Source organism: Chaetodon trifascialis, chromosome 11 (genome assembly GCF_039877785.1).
Source record: "Chaetodon trifascialis isolate fChaTrf1 chromosome 11, fChaTrf1.hap1, whole genome shotgun sequence".
Taxonomy (NCBI): Eukaryota; Metazoa; Chordata; class Actinopteri; order Chaetodontiformes; family Chaetodontidae; genus Chaetodon; species Chaetodon trifascialis.
In genome coordinates, this window is record NC_092066.1 from 6,852,976 (window position 1) to 6,872,989 (window position 20,014).

Here is a 20,014-nt window from a genome sequence, read left to right on the forward strand (position 1 = left end):
CATTACATAGACTTACATTCATTTCCTGGAGACTTGCCCTAACCATAACCATAACCACTACTTGTCTGACCCTAACCGTTACGCTAACCTTAACCTCATTCTAACCTTCACACAAGTCTGCATTGTGTCCCTACAAGTAAGGCAAGTCCCCACAATGTGACTGTGAGAACAGATTTATGTCCCCACAACGTGAGTAATACATGGGCACACATCACACACACACACACAAATATGTGTCACAAGCCTTTCAAAGCCTCAGTCACTGGTTCCACTCCATTGCGCTGGCTGACATTTACAAGGTAAGTGATTTGTAATCCAAAGAAAATAAGGTTGTGATCCTTTGGCCTGCTGCTGAAGCCATGAGGTGAACTTACTAAATGAAGCAGGTTGACGGGCAAGTGCCTGAAATGAAGCGTGTACAGTATGTGAGGGGAACGAGGCCGACAGCCCAGTGGGCTTGTGGAAGGCAGCAGGACTTACTGGAAGCATCAGAATGGTACCTGGAGGCCCAGGGACACCGTCTGAGCCAGGAAGACCAGGACGGCCTGGAGGACCCTGGAGAATCAGAGGAGAGAGAGAGTTGGTTCAAAGTGCACACACATCATGTCTCGATGTGAATGTGAAATCAATAAGAAAACCAAAAAACGTGTACTACAATTAACTACAATAATGCTATTCTTCGTCCTCAAAGTATTGAACTTGATTCATCAGTTATTGTTTTGTTAACCTGTGTGCTGGTATTTAACATTGCCAGGAATAACTAATAGATGTGGCTAATAAGCAAGTCACATATTTTCCCATGGGATAACATGGTTATTTCTCTATAATCCCTTCCAGGTGCTCTGCAAATTAAAATACGAAAAAGAATGACAACAATTCGAGTGGGAAGATACTTCACTACATCGTTGTTGCTTATTTCAAATTGATAATTTACTAATCCTACTGAGAGGAATAAGACAGAGGATTCAATCATGTGAAAAGATGAAGAATGGATTTTTTTCTGGCCTTGGCATATTGATGGCAGGAGAGCACTGACTTTATAATAAGACTAGGAATCCACAGCCGTGGCCATGTGATGCTACAATGCTCACTATATTTCAGAAAGCACGACTGTTTGATGGGTGATTAGTGGAAAGTTTGATTGCTATGGACATTCTTAATTTGCCAATGGGTCGGACCATAATAGAGATTACACTGTTATGCAAATTAAAAAGGATTTCTTCTTATTTACAGTGGCTATTTTGGGACATCTCAGGCTAACTGAGGCTAACTGACAGACCTTTATCAGTCTTAGCTGTGTTTTGTCTGGCTTGCGTGACCTTTGTCAGCCTTCACGTGTATTTCTCATTGTAATCTACACTTTTGCAGTTAAATTGGACAATATGTCCAAAAGTTGATGTTGAGATATTTTGACAGCCATGCTGCTAAGTTTAGCTAAAAACTACTTAAAAGCAAACTAATTGCATTCAAATTGCTCATATTAAATAATATGAATAGACAATTAAATTAGAACAGAGAATAAGCTGAGCAAAAAACTACAAAAATCTACAAATCAGGACAAAGTAGTAGCCAGAGTTTCCAGAGAAACCAGTCCATTTAGCAGTCTTGTCATGTGCAGCAATCTCAGGCTGCTGGCTCAAATTGATGCCATGTGTTCCCATCTGCCTTTTCCCAGAGGTGGTAAACACTCTCCAGCCACTGCTGTTATAGTAAGCAGAGCGACATCTAGCGCTAATGATGGTCCTGTATGGCTGGGAAAGTGCTGTTTGAGTGGAAAGGAGGGAGACCATGATTATGCGAGAAATGAGCCGATCAAACGTTGAGTCTAGGCGGATACTGCGCAACGGAAAACCACAAGACTACAGAAACGAGTCACTTTTAATCCCGCTGTCAATCTTTAGCAAGACTGCTTCTCAGGGGAGGAAACGAAGGGGGGGTTTGGACTAACAAAATGTTTTCTGATCAGCTGTGGAACAATAAGCCTTTTGTATGGGCTGCTAGTCACACTGGAGGAGGCGTGTTAGGGTTGGTTTTTTGTTAGCAATTAAAGGGTTAACCTCCAGAGACAGAATACGTAGATGTGCTAAAAGGGTGATGAAAGAAGGGTGCGGGGCAATCGCCACATTTGGGAAAAACAAGCTGAGAGATCCAGCCTTCTGGAGGAGACAGGCACTTATTCTGTATCATCCAATCAATCAAATAAATGACTGGAATCCCACAGCGCTGGGAAAAAGGGTTTGAGAAAATTTAGGCTTCTACATATTTTATAGCAAACTCCTTGAACTCCTCCTCACAAGTCCTGTAGCATGTCAACACAGCTGTTTCTCAGAACTTTGTTGGTATATTGACAGTTTATGGGCATCTAATTTCCCTGCACCACTCCTTGCTAATCCCCCCTACTGCTGCAGTAGCAAGCTGCGTCCAATTGTATTATTCATTCCATGGCATTGAGACTATACTTCACTGCTTTCCAGCAAAGCAGAACCCATACAGGGGCGTTTATATATATGCTGACTCCCATAATTCCACAAGTAAGATGAATGGCTAAGGTTAAAGTATCAGTACATTCTGTATGAATTATAGCCTGAAAAAACATGTGTTTTGGTTGACAATTTAAATTAATTGGTACAAATATGTTTTATCCTTCTTTTTGGTAAAATAAAAACAGTTTTTAAACTCTAAATGTTCACGAGGAGTTGGGAATGAGTGACAGCACTTCTCAGAAACATCTGTAATCAGCTGTGAAATGAGGCCAGGCTTTTACTCACCCTCTCACCATGATCTCCTGGGGGACCTGGGGGACCCTGCAATCCTGGGGTACCAGGAGTACCCTGAGATCGCACACACAGACATACATACACTTAGCATATTATATCCCAATATGCTGCTAACCAGCGTTCCCACCACAGTCAGTCCAGTACTTCACATGCCAACAAAGACAGAAGCAAAGACGCGGGTTCAAAAAGAAATAAGCCTCAAAATTAAATAGCCCCCAACCCCCCTTCTTTCTCTCAGTCACACACACACACACAGATGTACACACGTTCATGCACAAATACACATTTCAACTGTCTCTCCCAACTCAAGCTTCACTGGCGATCAGGGCTGATGCTCTTTCCATAAAGACATTTTTTCCCTCTTTAGCTGTTCTCCATCTGTGGAAAGCAGACAGGAGTGTGGGAGAACGTGATACTCACTGCTTGGCCGGGGGCTCCTTGGGGTCCTTCTATAAGCATCCCCTGAAAAAGGAAAAAGTGGATACAGTAGCATTATGGGGCAGTGTACAAATCCACAGGCGATGGAGAATGGGGGGGGGGGCAGCGTGTGCTTTGCGTTTGAGGCTGAGGAGTTAACTTCTAGCTTCAAGTTCAAGAAGTTAAGAGATCGTCGACTATCTGGTGTTCTGTTCTATAATGTGTGTGTGGTCAAAGGTCTGGATGGGAGTCTGTGGTGGCACAGATGGTATGGGAGGAGAAACCTTAACTACAGCTGCTATTTCAGTAGGCTGTAGTGGCAAACTCTATAGGATGGCACTTTAAAGAACTGATGAAGTGTGGCACAGTGTTTTGTGTGTGGCCATATGGGCCAAAGTAATGTGCTAAGCCTCATTAGGAGGGAAGAAAGTCTTGGTTGCACCTACTTCAGTGAAATAAACATCGCCAAGTGAAATAAAGGAATATACATAAATATTGATCCAAATCAGATATGAAAGGGATATCTGCTCTTTCATACGTTCAAGAGAACAGATGAAAGAAAACATATGTTTCCCAGAAACTATGCAGAGAATCTGATTTCGGACTTTTATAGACTTGTAAATCATCGTGCGCAACTGTTGGAAAGTCTCAGCTGATAAGAAAGCCTGTCACTAAGTTTAAAATATGACACTTGTCTGAACATTTTCTTGGCTAAAATAACAGACCAAGCAAGAATCAGACAGAACCAGACTATTTTTCTGGCTAGCTAGTCCAGATAGCTAAACAGCTAACAAGCTAGCTAACAAGCTAACTGGATAGATAGGAGGTTGCTTGCTAGCTATTTACCAACTAGCTAACCTGCTGAAGTTATAACTAAATATACTGTTTTATCTTGAAGTGTGAACCCATTCCTATATACATTATATATATATATATATATTTCTAATACATTATTTCATTTGGGGATTTTGTGAATGTTACTTTCAACATTTGAATGTGGTAGATTTTCACTTACTGGCTCAATGACAGCAGGTTCACCCTTCTCTCCTTTTTCTCCCAGGTAACTGTGACCTCCACTCACCTGCAGACATAATACAGACCAGGTGAGCTTTTCACACAGTAACAGGTTAGGTTGAAAATGCAGAGCAACGATGGTACCAAAATGGAAAAACTGAAGCCAATGAGCAGCAGATGTCTCATCGTGTTGGGTGTCTTCTTCTTTTAAGAGGTTGCTTAAAACACCAATGAAAATGTTAAAAATAGTCATTAAAATGCTGACTAGTGTTCTGCATGCTTCAAAAGATTTAGATAGTATTCAAAGGCGAAAAGAACTTTTTTTCTTCCTGCTGGAAAAACAAACCTCAGGAATAATTTAGGAAGAAGCTATAATTTAGACTATGGTCTGACTCCTATTTATTAAGCTTCCTTAAAGCCAGGAACTGCAAAAAAGACCCCAACTGTGCACAACTGCAGAGGTCGTTACCTGACACTATCCATACAATGACTTCACATGAGAAGAATTCACAAACCACCTACACTGTCTCCAAAAACCACAAGATTGTACAATTTAGCCTGAAGAGGAAACTCTTTTTGAGAAAGTCATGGAGCAGGGCTGCGGTGTCCTGAGATCCGAGAGTGGAGTGCACTAATAGAGTGGTTCAGATTAACCCCAGGCAGCCATATCTCAAGCCAACATCCAGACAGGGACCGTGTCACTTCCTGCCTCTGAGAATCTGGATCCTGAGGCAAGGAAGGGGGCTGGAAACTAGCCATGACAGACACTGGCTCAGCACATATTTCTGTCTGCTTTTATATATTGAACTAGATCATTTAATGAAAAAACATTTGCAAAGACTTAGTTTGTCATCAGGTAATCCAAACAGATCATTGCTGAGATAACCAGGGAGGATGTCTTTGATAAACAGCAAAGGTCGCTGAGGCCAAGAGGTTATGGAGGGCGTGTCTGTACTGACAGCTGGGCCGACATCTGTTTATCTGCAGGAGACTTAGATAGACAAGGTGTGTGTTTGTGTTTGTGGGTGTGTTTGTGTTCGCCGCATGTGCATGCAGAATGCTCCAAGCTATAACCTGATACCATTAGAAACAATAAACAAAAAGGGCAACGCAAATAACCCATCAAACAAACGCCACCAGCATCTTTTCCATCTTTCCACATTCCTGACCACCATCTCCATACTCCCTCCCCCCGACCATCACTCCTAACCACTCCAGCACTTACACTGCTCTCTCTGATGTTGGTCTCCGCTGGAACACCAGGACCAAACTCTTCCTCATATGCTGCAGATGTGGGCTTGGCATCAGTGGGGCCATAATCGCCATAATCGCCATAATCGTACGGCTTCTCAATAAACTCCTTGTTGTCATACTCCTTCAGGTCGTACTCCTTAAACTCATACACGTCTGTGGCAGGATCCACCTTCTCTTGGGTGTCCACAGAGGCAGCAGTTTCCACAGCAACAGTGGGGTCCACCCCGACCTGTTCCACACCGGTGATGTAATCATCCACTATTTCCCCGTCGTAGTTCTGGGATCAATCCAGGCATCGCAAACAGGGGGAAGGGGTTGTCAAGATGGGAAGGAACATGGAGGTTTGGTTAGAGAAAAGAAACCATGTGAACAGTTTGAATGATTCACATGTTTGTTGTGGCATGATTCACAGTAAGGGCAATGGTATTTAGCACTACTCCAAAATTATTGGACACCAACTAAGTGAAATTCCTCTTTTTCAAAATGTTCAGCTTAGTTGTGCACAAATCAATGTGTCTAATATGGGACAGCATCCAAAACTCAACATATGTGAAATTCCACATATGTTTAGTCAGCAGGCACAAGATTTAGTCATCTTTTACAGGAATGTGAGATGACCCAGACACAATGATGTTTTAAAACAGTCACAATATGGAAAAAATAAAGAAATACAGTACATATATGGTAAAGTAATTAAATCATAGTCAAGAGGTTAAATGCAAATGTTTACACAAAGAAACATTTCAAGAACTATTAAAAACCCAATGAAGTGAAAATCAGAGCTGAGCGTGATTGATTGACTGACAGTGTCTTGAGGGAGATTGCAGAGAAAATATCAAGGCCTCTCATGCACACGTGTTTCAGCTTTCACTGCAAAAACTCGCAAAAGTTATTCACTTCATGGGATTTCATCATAGTTCAAGATTTGGCAGAATGATTAGAGGTTAAACTTTCTATGACAGTGCTTCCATGTTTTAAACAGTTAATGAATCGGGTACCTTTTTAAAGATTTACATGAGCTGAGCTTAAACCCTACTAGTAAATCACTCGCAAAATAATCTCTCATTTTATTCCACAACTGGGCATCTAACAAACCACAATCCATGGCTAAAGCCAGGTGAGACTTCAGCAGCATGCTGAACCAGCAGAAGATGCAGAAATAATATAACTTTAGGGCTTCAGCCATCCACTGACAACACAATACTGCAACACCCGTTTATTAAAGGCATCCACCAGTAGTATTTTGTGTATTGAGTTAGATCTATGAAGAGTACGACCCTGTGACAGTGTCTTAAAGTTGTCCAGTCCGTCACAGTCCTCAGTAATCAGCAGTGTTCCAACGTGGGACGGCATACGTATGTTTACTTTCAGTGGTTAGGGCTCTGGCCTGTCAGTTTAATAAGTCTCAAGCTGACTGAAGCTACACAATGCACCTTAAAGTACCTCACAATGCAATAGGCAGACATTTGGCTGGCGGAGCACATGGGCGTATTGTTCTAGTTTAACCCCCAAATGTTCCTCATTATGTTGTGTTTTATGTGATGGTTTAGCACAAATTAAGACAGGATCTGCCAAATTCAGGATATGGCAGTAACATAGGGGGATGCGTCTGTCTACTGATTTTCCATTGGTTACGGCTCATTAAATGACAAAATTTTCCTGCGTCAGTCTTTATCCGGGTTCCAGACTGTTTGATGGAGGTGGTTTTTCGTGGAAATCAAGGAGTAGAGTGAGCAGTTTGTCCTTAGTGAGGCCTTGTTGGAGTTCAACCTCCAAAGACGATTGTAAAAATATGTTTTGTTGTTCGTGACGCCCAAGCATTTTTTTTTGTTTAATTTCCTTTTAAGCCAGTGATCATTTAAATAGGAATTTGAACGAATTCTTCTGTGGTTCAGCCCTCTCTGATTCACAGAAATCAATAATGATTCGACTAAAGTAATTCCACATTTTAAGACCAAATGAGATTGTTAAACAACTACTAACAATCTACAACTCTTACCATGTTATGCTGTAAATGACTTTGTCATTTCGTATTGTAGTTCACTACAGTGACCAAACATCTTTCCTATTCATGCTTCATATCTCCTTATGAAGACAATTATTAAGTCTTGATCTTTGTAAAAATAAAAATATTTAAAAAGTCACCTGGCCTTGTCCCGCAGTCTCAGTGGGAGTTTCAGGCTGATTTCCGTCCACTGTGGTGTAGTCATACTCACCCGTGTAGTAGTCTTCACCCACATTTGTCTGAAATCAGGCATGAACAGCACACAGGGAAAACATTACATATCTGAGAGGGGAAGGTCAGGTTATGTTTAAGAGTTTTTGGTAATTCACATAATTCACAGCAAGAACATGATGATTGTAAGGGTGATATGACTATAGGACCTTCAAAACAAGTGTTATAATAATCATGGCCTGTTTGAAAGTGGGGTACAAAAATGTTAAATTATGAAATCAAACTTATGGCAGACATCAAACATGCTGATAAAATAGGAAAGGGGAGGAGAAAAAAGGAGAAAGAGAAGTGAAGATGAATATGAGGGACAGGCGATGGATAATGGAGCTCAAGTGCTTGTATAGGTGTTATTCATGGAAAAGCCATGAGAACAATGTTAGTCATGTGTTACCTCGACCTTGGCTCCTTCTGTTGGGGGAGCGTCAGTGGTTAACTCTCCTTCAATGTAGTCATAGAGTTCACCATATTCATAGTTGTACTGTAAGGAAAAGGGGGAAGGGGTGGGGGTGGGGGGTGGGTCAATTAATTAGTATAATCATGTAAATAAGGCAGCAGAATGTCTAAAAGACATACTGTGCATTATTTACATGGCATGTAAGAGCATGTCAACTATTTGTAAACATGTAAACCATCATGCTATTTTATAAATAACATGGTCAAATGCTGAAAATGTTACATCCATATTAGAAAACTGAACAATTTTGCATATGGATGGCAACAGCAATCCTTGCTTCCCTCCCATCCAAACCCCCTGAGAGCCCACATGATGAAAGGTTCATGTGTGTAACCAAGCAAACAGTAATTAAGATTCTTGTTTGCTTCCAACAGGATGTTGGAGGGTTAATGTGATGCCAGTAAAAACTTATCTGCTTCTACCACTTAATTCTGGAAGCCAACAATGGCCTCAGGTTTTCATTAATTGGCCCTTTAAAACAGAAACCTTAAGGTGGCCTGACTCGCATTGCATATTCGTAAATTATGGGGAACATACAGAAAACAGTAGCAGGAGGAAAAAACACTGAATAATTAAATCAGTGTCTGTGACAACAATATGTCACCTTAGTATTTTTCAAACAAAGCATTCCACCAAGTTACTATGTGGTATCTTTTGTGTAGTGATATTACTTTAAAACAGTAGTTCTCTGTTGATTTCTGGCAAGCCCACGTTCAGAAGCTAAAAAATGTTAACGCCATAATTTTTTTTGTTAAAAGTTGATTTAATTGAAGTGAAGATCGACACCATAGACCACAGCACAATATATACAAAAAGATGGATGACGCATCCCCACTTCCTGTGCAGTGAAGATCAGGGTTTGAAGCCGCTGTACTGAGGTCCCGCCTATACACCCGGCTCAATGGGCGAGCACACCAGCTGTCAATCATGATGTCACAACCCCTTTTTTTCTTGGATCAGATAACTAATTAAAGCCAAACTTAGCAGAAAAATGAACACTTGAGAACCACTACTTGGTTTGACATATGGGTACGTACACAAGACTTAAATGAGAAGATTGATAGCACTCTCACACCATGCCAATAAGCTCAGAGAAAGTTAGCTTAGCTTAGCATAAAGACTGAATGTAGAGGGAACTGCAAGGCTGGCTCTATCTGAAGGGAAACAATGCAGCCTACAAGCACATCTAAATCTCAGTAATTGGCACCTAATCCATACAAAACCTGAAGTGTAAAAACATCAAGATGTGGTTTTACAGAGCTAGCTGTTTCCCCATGCTACCAATCCTTATGCTAAACTAGGCTAATCACTTCCTGGCTCCAGCTTCTTAGTGACCATACAGACATGAGAGTGGTTTCAATCTTCTCACCTAACTTTTGGCACGAAAGTGAATAAATGCATTCCCCAAAATGCAGCTATTCCTTTAAATCACCAATGCTGACAAGCATTTATTGGTGCAGTGCCCACAACCCATATAACACTATACAATTTAGCCACTTTAGCTTGATGTCAAAACCTTAAGATTCCTGCAGTTCTGCCATTTTCTTTTAGCTCCATCAACACTGTCAAAAAAAAGCAATGGCGATTAAGTTAACAGACCAGCCCCTGATATACATCGCTCTATCAGCGCAGGGATAAATATTATTCCCTGGATGACTGCTAAGCTCATAAAAATAATACAAGATCCATGGGCTGCTGCAATTCTGGCCTGGTGTCCGTTCAGTGGCCCAGAGAGGGAGGAGAGGTCACACAAGAGTGAAGCCGTGGCTAGACCAACTAGACTGACGGAGTGAAGAGGAGAGGGTCGGAGAGAAAGATAGAGCGCAAAGGAAGATTTATAAAGATTTATGGTGTTGAAGTGCTTGGCTGAGCTGAAGGCCTTCACCGCAGACTCGGATGAAAGGCGTAAATACTGAAGTGTGCTCATAAAAAAAGCTCCCCTTCCTCCTCCTGCATCACCCCCTCTTCCTCTTATAACCCAGCTGCAGACATGTGGCTGACGACTGCAAAGGCAGCGCGCTTCAGGTCAAGGAGCAACTTCAGAGGCTAAGGTCACATCCACACTCCCAGCTTTTGTAGAATTTTACAGGTTTGGGTTCAACGAGGGATAGAAGCTGAGACTTCGACGTGCACAAACAGGTTTTACAGTGAAAAAAAAATTGCTGTGAGATTTCAATTTCGACCACAGTAATTTGTTCTCTGGATGAAATATTTTTCAGCTGTGCAAGAGAAAAGCAATTCTGTAGAATACTGAGCTGGAATGTCGGAAAAACATTCCTGTTACAACTGTACAGAAACCAACAATGAATAAACCAGATTTACAATGTTCTTACATCCAAACTGCTCCCTGCTGTCTATTTAGAATTGACAAGCTCCTTGTCTTGGCGCTGAAGATTAACTTGGTGATGAAGCAATATTTTCCAGGACATGGTACCAACAGTACAGCCAAAATTTTCAAATAGAGAAATGGAGATTTTTTTCTTGAACCAAGGATCCAAAGTCTACTTTTCCAGGTACTGGGAGTCTAGCTGGGGAAGGAAAAGCTTAAATTTCCCTGGGAGTCTGGGCAGAGTCTGCAGAACTCGTTAGTGATATAAATCACGGGGCCACTCCAAAGTGGGCTTCGTGGCAGGGAAAAAGGAAAAGTTTCCAGTGTGAGCTCATCAGTTTTTTTCTGAAATACTGAAGGAAAAAGCCGACAAAAAGGCTTGAACTAGCAAAATAACAAAAAGGTGAAAAAAGAAAAGTGCGGCCCTGACACAAAGCACTGTATTTCAATTAAGAGATCTGGCTGAAGAGGCTACAAATGGTGTTGTGGAGCCAGATGCAATAAAATTTAAATGTCAGAAGATGAGTTCAAACTCAACAATCTATTTCAATATGTCAGCATGTTTCCAAGAGTAAAACACAGGCTAAAAAAAGAGACAGATTAGAGTTGACATAGAAACTCACAGTCTCTGTCAAAGTACGTCTTCCTGTTGGAATGTTTGTAAAAATGTTTTAAGATCATGCACATATTTTCTGATTTTTGTGGATTTCTGGCAGACTGAAAATGTACGATTCAAACCAGGTGAAATGATTTCTACGGTCACTGTTAGCTGCCACAGACAGAGAAAAGAATGTGGGTGGGGATACAGGGAAACATGACGCTAACGCTGCTAGCTGTTGCTTACTGTAGTCCTATCTGTGATTTCAGCACTACCTGTGCAACATTGTTAGTTACCCTGTTATTGGAATCACATGGTAATCATTTGGTAGATGTATGGTAATTAACCAAAAGCAGGACTCAGTGCTAACGTTAGCAAGTCTGGCTAACTAGCTTTTTCTTTCCCAGCTGGAGCTACAGCCTTGCTTGCTAGCGTCCACGTTCCAACTGGAATTCAAACTTAGCAGCATGATGCATCCTCCCAAGTATTTAATGTTATAAAGAGAGAGACACCTTAAATTGCTAATACTACATAACCAGGGTTGCTAACTGTCAAAGTTTTCACCTTTAGTCTCACACTTTCCCGCCACCCAACAATTCTCATGGCAAAACACTCCGACAGCAAAAGAGATGAACAGGTGGACGCATTACGGTCAAAGTCTGCCTGGTAAAGTAATGCTGAACCAACAAATGCTGGTTACGTAAGTTGTGGAAGGCCATGAAGTTCTCGGGCCTAGCAAAAACGGTCCTAAAATGTCAGTGAAGTGCTGCCGTGGCAAATGCCCATCGAGAGATTTCAAGCTTCAACTTTGCTTCTACAAATATGTCCAAAGTTTTATCCGCTTTGGAAAAAAATGGAGGCATATGCACTACGGCTGTAGTAGCCATCATTTTCATTTATTTACACAAAAAGTGAGGAGGATTCAAATTTGAGTTTGACTTTACGTCACCCTGTCTTTCATATTGATCCACTTAATTTTCATCCGTCCAAGCTGCCTTCTCTTACTTCATCTTCTGCTTCCTAACTTTTATGAACAACACCCAAGTCTGAAGGCGTCGTTCCAGACTCCTGTTATCATCCTTACTAAATCTCAAAGTCCAGCTCCCATATTCTCTCCCTCCCTGTTTCCCTCCCTCCTTTCCTCGCAACAGCTATTCCTCCCTCCCCCCCTTCTCTCTCCCAACTCTCTCTTGGTTTCTCCCTCCCTCTAGACAACTACTCCTCTTACCCGATCTCTACTGCTAAGTCCATCTTGCCTGCTTTCTCCCCCTTCAGATACTGACCTCGCCCTCAGGTTCCTGAGCCTGGGGGGTGTCGTGGTGGTTGGGGGTTTCACAGTCAGGGCTGTAGTGTTCACAGTAGTCATAGGCTGCCCTGGGGTCTGCCACTATCAGCAGCTGCTGGATGTCACCCTGTAAGAAGAGAAGAAGAAGAAAAGCAGGATGTCAGCAGAAGCCATGTCAACATATTTCACAGGCTGTAGAGTTTACCTCACTGTCGAGGGTTTTCATTCATCCTCCTGAATTTAACAGGGGGTCTGTTGGTTAATTAACAAAACTGTCAGTTTATGTTATGGACATCAGTTTTATTTATTTCAATTTCAGAGAAGTTTTTCCAGTTTGGTTGAGCAAATGGCTCCGAATACTACAACACCAAGGAGCCTTATCCGGTGCTGTTGTTGAGAAGAAGTCAGTCAGATGCAAGAATAAGAGCTGTAGACATACAGGACACTTTGTTATTGCAGCTGGGAGCAAAACGAGGCATCACGGTTGTGGAATTCACCCAAAATTGATCCAGAATCCAAAGTGGATGAATATATACGGTTTCTTGAAAGAATAATCTTAAGCTTCCAGTCACTGTTGCAGCACTAACTCATAACTGGATTTTAAAATCTTATTGGATATGAGTGGAAATGCTCATTGGGGCTTGTAATTGACCACTCTACACACATTTTTATTTCCATTTTTGACTTTTTGATGGAGCATTTTCTGACACAGTTACTGATCTTTGTTGACTGTAATTTGTTGTTGAATTTCATGCTCATTCACGCCTTGGACGTGCTCCAACTGTCACTCAGCTAACACTGCATATGCAGAAAATGGACGTGACTTTTATTTCCGGAGCCCTGACGCACAGAATAACTCCAGAGGCCACTCACGTTGTCCATTCTTTGTGTCCAAATAGAAACCAAATGTGGATGTAAAAGTATGCACCTAGTCCTCCTTGCTTGATTGCCCCAGGTTTGCACCAATGTGGCGATAATAAAATGTGACAATAAAACAACAAGGCGGATGCTGTACAGGACCACAGGCAGTAGTCTAATTACATATAACTGTATGGAATAAATCAAGGCTTTAGGGGCAGTCTGTAAGTTTTAAAAAAGAACTATAGTACAGTCCCCTCACTCAGCCATTAGGGACGGCAAGTCCCCTTACACAGCAGATAAATAACCAAGGTCTGTACTTATCTGAGGCCGTCTGTTTTTCATGAGCTTTTGGAAAAGGAAATTAGATCCCCGCTTCCAACCCGTCCATCAGCCAAAGGCTCTTTTTCCATGATCGTCTCAAAAGGAATTTCTAAACCAGGAACTGCTATGCCACTGATGTGGAGAATGTTATCTATATCGATCTACCATATGAGCACTCCAGCTGATCCTTTCTCAGAATCCACCAGGTAAGTAACAAAGAGGACAAATACATTGGGAAAGTGCTTTGGAAAGGTGAAATAAGGCTGCCATCAGGGTGGCCCCCATGAGAGGAAGCACATACATGCAGATTGCATTAAATTACAGGAGGCAACATCTGTACAAGCTTAGACCTCTGGAATACATTAGATATCCACCACCCCCATGCTCCTATCATAGGTGAGCAGAACATCTCATTTCCTTATTGTTGTTTGGGTTGTATTGAAGGACCCAAACAACAATCAAGAAGATATATGCTTAAATATTGCACACTGCTTCACTTTCCCAACTGTTAACTGTTGTGCCACTATAATTACTCACTTGCAGATCCCGTGAGAAAACACATGGATTTCATATACATGCATTATTTCACAGCATAACCTGTGTGGTGCTCTGTTACCATCCATCAGTCTCTATGAGGGATCAGGGGTGGAGAATCTCCACAGTTTACAGGATCTTGGAGTAAAATATAGCTCAGGTCTCATTAGTGAAAAGATCCCGCCCACATAGGTGGTGATAAAATGTGATAAAATTACACACTTCCAAACGGTAACGCCCATGATCTTAACCTTTCAAGCCTTGTCTGTGTCGGTTTATTGCTGGGGAGCAATCCAAGAGAACTGCAAAATGAAGAATTGTAACTGTAGAAATAAAAAATAATTGTAAAAGCAAACAGAAAAGTACAGTACATTTAATTGCATTTGTTCTCCCTCTGCTCAGCATCCACAGACCCCTAATTAAAATAGCAGTGGCCTAACAAAAACATGTGGGACCAAAAGGTTGTCAGTTCGATCCTGAGACTGCAGAATAAATCTCAGTGGGGGGAGGGAAAACAGCTCTTGAGCCAGGCATTTCATGCCCGGCTGTGGCCAGCAGATCAAATTGTGGTTGTACTGGGCAGCTTCCAGGCGTGAATGTGTGTGAGTGTGTGTGCGGCAGGCCGCATGAGCTTATTGAGCCTTCACTCACACGATCACCACGCACCTTCTGAACCTCCTATTACACCAAAAACTACAATGACAAACAGAAGGTCTCAAATGAAAGGCAGTCATTCAGCCACTGCATCCTCCATGTCCTCTTAATAATTTAGCACAAATGGATCCAAAGTCAATGCCAGAAACAGAGAGGACAGCTAAAAACAAAGACATATTGCATTTGGCAACGTCTCTGTCTGCTTCCTCCTCTGCCTTCCTGTGTGCATGGACATAAGAACTATGCCAATTTGTGTTCATTCGGGCTCAATCATTCACTTTAATTTTAAGCTTGGTTGTTTAAAAAGAAAATAAGGTGTACGCAGCAAGAATGTATTTACAACAACAAGAAAACAAGCAGGAGAGTCCAAGAACACCATGTCAAGAGACCACACACATTTAACCCACTTACACAGCCAGTCTGTGATTCAATCACTCCCATACTCCCCGATCGGCTTCTCCCTCACCGTTCCCCCCTCTCTTCTTTTGCCCTCTCTGTCTCCTTCGTCTGCATTTCGGTGCTTTTGTTGATGTTATTGTCTGGATTGTCTTGCACATCTCTCTGGCATCTGTTGAGGTTCCTCCTCAGAATTCCAGGAACGATCTACAGCAATGCCCCGGCTCTGCTCAGAGCTGGCACAGACACACATCTGTCTCGGCTACACTACAATCAATCCATTAATGGGTCTGCGTACGACGAGCATGTTAATACAATGCGTCTCGACACGTTAGCCTAACAACAACCGTTCGAGGGAGAGAAGGACAAACTGAAGTGGATGGGACTGGCTGATCAAAGACAAGAGAGGAGACTCCTTCTCGCCTTCATTTCACCCACAGGCAAAACCATATTAAGAGTATGGCTGTTTTTCTGTATTGGAAATAAACGCACCACTGGTTTTTCCTCAAGCACACAAGTTTCACATCTGATTTTAAGCTAAGAAATCAAAAACAGACAGCACTGGATTCTCCCTCTTCTGGGCTACCTTGGCGTCTGCTGTGAAGAGTATCCCTCCTGATGCACAGCCCACACCCACGAGGAACAGAAGTTACTTAAGGAAAATAACTGGCAGACAGATGATCACCTAATAGCAGGCGGTATTACAAGCTCCCAGCAGACCATGAAATCTGTCTTGGCATTGTTTTCTTGATAGGACGTCAAAAATAAGCTTCTGAATGCCACTCAGATGCCAATGCCAATCAGTCTCTGATTATGAGCCCATATTTTCTCATTCATAAGCAACAAAGCACATGACTGACCTCAGAAATCAAGACAAAACCTTGATTAGAAGCAGATTGCTCCTGCTAGACCCAGATCAGAGATGACAGGATGCAAAGGGGCTTTCCCCTCCTGTGTTTGTTGGATTAATTTTGGAGCATAAACAAAACTGTTGTTTGCCTTTGGCTCCAGAAAATTAAGACCACTTGATTTAGAAACTTTATCAGCATTAGGGTATTAATTTCTGGAGGGATATCAACTTCAATTTTGAACACATTTTGCCCTGAATTCAGCCTTACAGGCAAATCTTGTTCTCAAACTGCACTCAGATCCCACCTCTTTTGCAAAGGTTGGTAACACCTAGAACCATCCATGCTCTTACTTTAACCATGGCTCTAACACATTCTCCTTCAACTTAAAGCATTTGACTGGTACACCTTGTTTTGGGTAGAATAAAACCTGAGACCTATAGTACTCTTTGGAGGTAATGCAGCAGTATTTTTGCACTTATCTACATACATATGCACAGCCCATATCTGTGTTTGCACCTAAAGTGAACACATCAAAATCAGGGATTGCACAGCTATTTGCATGAGTTAATGTCAGAGTTTTAAATCATGGATGTAAATAAGTGTAAATAAACCAATTGCAAATAACAATAATCTATGATTGTTTTGATATTTAGTTAACTGTTTCAATCATTTTCAAGCAAGCATTTTCTAGTTTCAGCTTCTTAAATGAAAGGATTTGCCACTTTTCTCTGTTGTATATCACTGTAAATGGAATATCTTTGGGATTTTCGACAGCTGACTGGACCAAACAAGCTGTTTGAAGACATTATGTGGGGTCTGGAAAATTAAACCAGCCATTTTCACTACTTTCTGACATTTCACAGACAAAACAAATAGTTTCCACTAATGCTGACAGAACAACATATAAGTATTTAATTAGGCAGTTGTTGTTTGTGGCCAGGTGCAGCAGGCCGCTTAGCCTGTGGGAACAGCTGGGAGATATTAACGCACCTGGAATACACATTTGGAAATATTCACAGAGCATCTGCAGTTTGACCCAGTAAAAGACAAAGGCATACATGCAGAGGCTGGAGAACAAAAGGGTGCCATCACAAATTATATGTTTGTGTGATCAATTTAAACTTTACAGGCCTGCTTATTTAAGAAACAGCATCCACATCAGGGTTTTTCTCTGGGCTTAAAATGTTACTGCATAGAATCTCAGGAAGTTCCTTACTACTGAACATGACAGTACAGGACAGGTTAGTGTTTACATTTGCTTCTCCAGAAAAAAAGTACCAACTCAGGCTGATCTGCAGACCTTGCTGTAAAAACCTTTCACTTGAACTACCTTCTATTAGAGAAACAGTTCAAACAAAACCTTTAATGGTGTCAGTATGACCTTCCTGCCACACTGATCCTCCAGAGGCATCATCAGCCACATGCGGCCATACAGACTATGGCTGCTCAAATCAACTCTTACAGATGTTTCTGCTTTCAAAATGCTTATTGTGCAAACTGTGCAGTATCTTTTGTAGCCATAACGCACTTCTGTATTTTCCTTCTTTTATCTCTCGCATCCAGCTCTGCAAAAACGTAACACATGTATCATCTAAAGAGACTGCTTTTCCAAACTGTGGGATGGGATCACATCTTGAAAGAACAAATAGAGGGATGGAATTTCAAAACTGTACAAGGACAACAATTAACCACGAGGCAGAGGAGAGGAAAAATGTATAATACTCTCCAGATTTCTCCCACTGTTTTATCAAATGCAGCCGTTGTGGTCAGCGGAGGGACAACGTTTCCTTTCAAGCACTGGGGGCATACAACAGTATTGCACCCTTCGAATATTAAAACATTTCGCCTGCCAGTAGCTCACAAAACTGTTGAACTGTTTGAACCATCTGCTTGCTTGTCTTCACTCCTCTCTCTTTCTCTGTCTCCCTTTTTTTTTTCCTCGTTCTGCTCTTTTCCATCGGCACAAGTTTTTAAGAAGCACCTTGGGTCCATTACTTCCTGGCTGTGCTCGTACCAGTGAGTGAGGGTCACAGCACAAGGGGCTAAGAGGTCACATAGAGATGCAATTTGACAGAAACCTTCTCAGTCACAGCAACACTCAAACAAATATGAATTAATTACTATATTCCTTTTACACAACCCTAACCAAAACATTTTGTGACGGGTACTGGAGAGTGAAAAGTGACTGAGGCAGATGAGAAACAGTCAGACCATTTCTCTTCCTGCCAACTCCACCATAAACAATGATTCACTTTAAGGCTTTCAGCCCATCAGAGCCTTGTTCGAGTCCTCTGCCAAAGACTGTCCTGCTTGAGGGACAGCGTTTTGGAACAATCTACTATGCAGTAATGACAGACACATAAACAAACTATCTTCGCCTCCTTCTCCCCCGATTCTCCTCTCTCTCTCTCTCTCTCTCTCTCTCACACACACACACACACACACACTACACATTTTTATGCATGTGTATAATAACAGACACGTCAACATACACTCAGGCGCACTGCACAAACAAAGAATCCCACCCTACCCTTTAAAGTCTGAAGAAAGGATTTGCATAAAAATGAGAGATGATTCAAATATCTTGTGGCTTTATTTAAAAGAAGAAAAAGCAGAAGAAAGGGGAGGGGGGCATTTGGACGCCCGGTCAGTGAGCATATCTTTTAAACAGCTGTGCAATCTGAGCCAAGACTAAGCACACACTGATCATATTTTCCCCTAGCCTTCCCTCTTCCCTGTGCTTCCAGCTTTGACACCTGCTTATGCAATCTACTGCAGTAATGTAGCCATGTGCTCACAGCTCAAAGCTGTTTTAGTGAGAAAGCTCACAGCCAACCTCGTAATTAAAGTGTGCAATGGCTCCAAAGTTGTGAAGTTCAGGCTGGGTATGCTAAATAGCCACAATTTCTTAATCTGTTTGGTGTTGGATATTTTCTCATGGTTATAAATGTAGAATTCTTCAGATAACCCAACAGAAGAAAAGCTACAGTTATTTACCAGGATAAGTTTAGGTAGAATTAGATAACTGTGATGCTTATGTTGATGATCACGGCTATCTTTGCCTATAGCTACAGAGGGATTTACGAACATGTTTGAGCATCGTGAAAACATTAGGATCATCCTCTGGGCATCATGAATAATCATTGCAAATTTCACGGAAATCATTTCATCATTCCATGGAAGCAATTAACTTAAGATTATGTCATCATGGACAAAGTGTTCGAGGCAGCATTTTGACCCGACGATGCTGGAAAACGAAGGTCAGGGAACAGTAGAACGACAGGGAGCCAATCTCTGGGGACTCTAAATAAGATAAATCTTATTAAATCTAATGTGAAACAAATTGATCTGGCATTTTGAGAAAAAGGCAAATTGCCTTTTTTTTTTTTTTTTGCTGAGAATTAGATGAGATCGATACCACTCTCAGGTCCGTGTGTTAAGTATGGAGATGGAGACAGGGGGTAGTTAGCCTAGCTTAGCACAACAGCTGGAAGAAGGGACAAACAGATAGCCTGGCTCTCTCCACAGTTCAAAAATAGGCTAACAAAAACCTTCTTGTGTGTTTGTGTGTGTGTGGATATTTCATTTTATCCAAACACAGACAGAAATGTATACAATCTGACTGTTGTTGAGCAAGCACACAACTTTCCCTAAAACCACAACTTGTCATTTTTACATTTTTGTTTATGTACAAATTAAACAAATGAGATGCAAGACATGTCGCTCCTGCATTTTTCATGCTAAACTACGCTAACTGGCTCAAGCTCCATACTTAATGCACACACATAAGAGTGGTATCGTGGGAAGAATCACAAATCCACATTTTTGATTGAAGACGTAGTTTAGGTACACCAGCCTCTGTAAGTGCAAATACATTTCTATACATACAAGATTTTGTTTAAGTACTGTAGATAGTGCGGCCAGCACTGCTCCAAAAGTTTCCATAGCCTCCAAGGTATACTGATAGTACTACCTGAAACAGCTGTAGAATTTATGCCAAAGCATAATTCCATAAGAAACGAATTCGTAACAA

At 41.6% G+C, this 20,014-nt stretch overlaps 1 protein-coding gene across 2 annotated transcripts in view; it reads right to left on the minus strand.

The window, feature by feature from the left end:
• Positions 1-20,014, minus strand: part of LOC139339253 (collagen alpha-1(XI) chain-like) — an 83,683-nt gene that overhangs the window by 50,378 nt on the left and 13,291 nt on the right. Inside the window, exons 5-12 of one of the 2 annotated variants that reach the window (XM_070974787.1) lie at positions 12,363-12,491; positions 8,090-8,176; positions 7,608-7,706; positions 5,434-5,739; positions 4,210-4,275; positions 3,198-3,239; positions 2,769-2,831; positions 481-555 (exon numbers count right to left, since the gene is read on the minus strand). In XM_070974787.1, coding sequence (XP_070830888.1) covers positions 481-555; positions 2,769-2,831; positions 3,198-3,239; positions 4,210-4,275; positions 5,434-5,739; positions 7,608-7,706; positions 8,090-8,176; positions 12,363-12,491 — 867 coding nt within the window. The remainder of the gene's footprint in view (positions 1-480; positions 556-2,768; positions 2,832-3,197; positions 3,240-4,209; positions 4,276-5,433; positions 5,740-7,607; positions 7,707-8,089; positions 8,177-12,362; positions 12,492-20,014) is intronic. The other variant, XM_070974788.1, reaches the window with a different exon arrangement.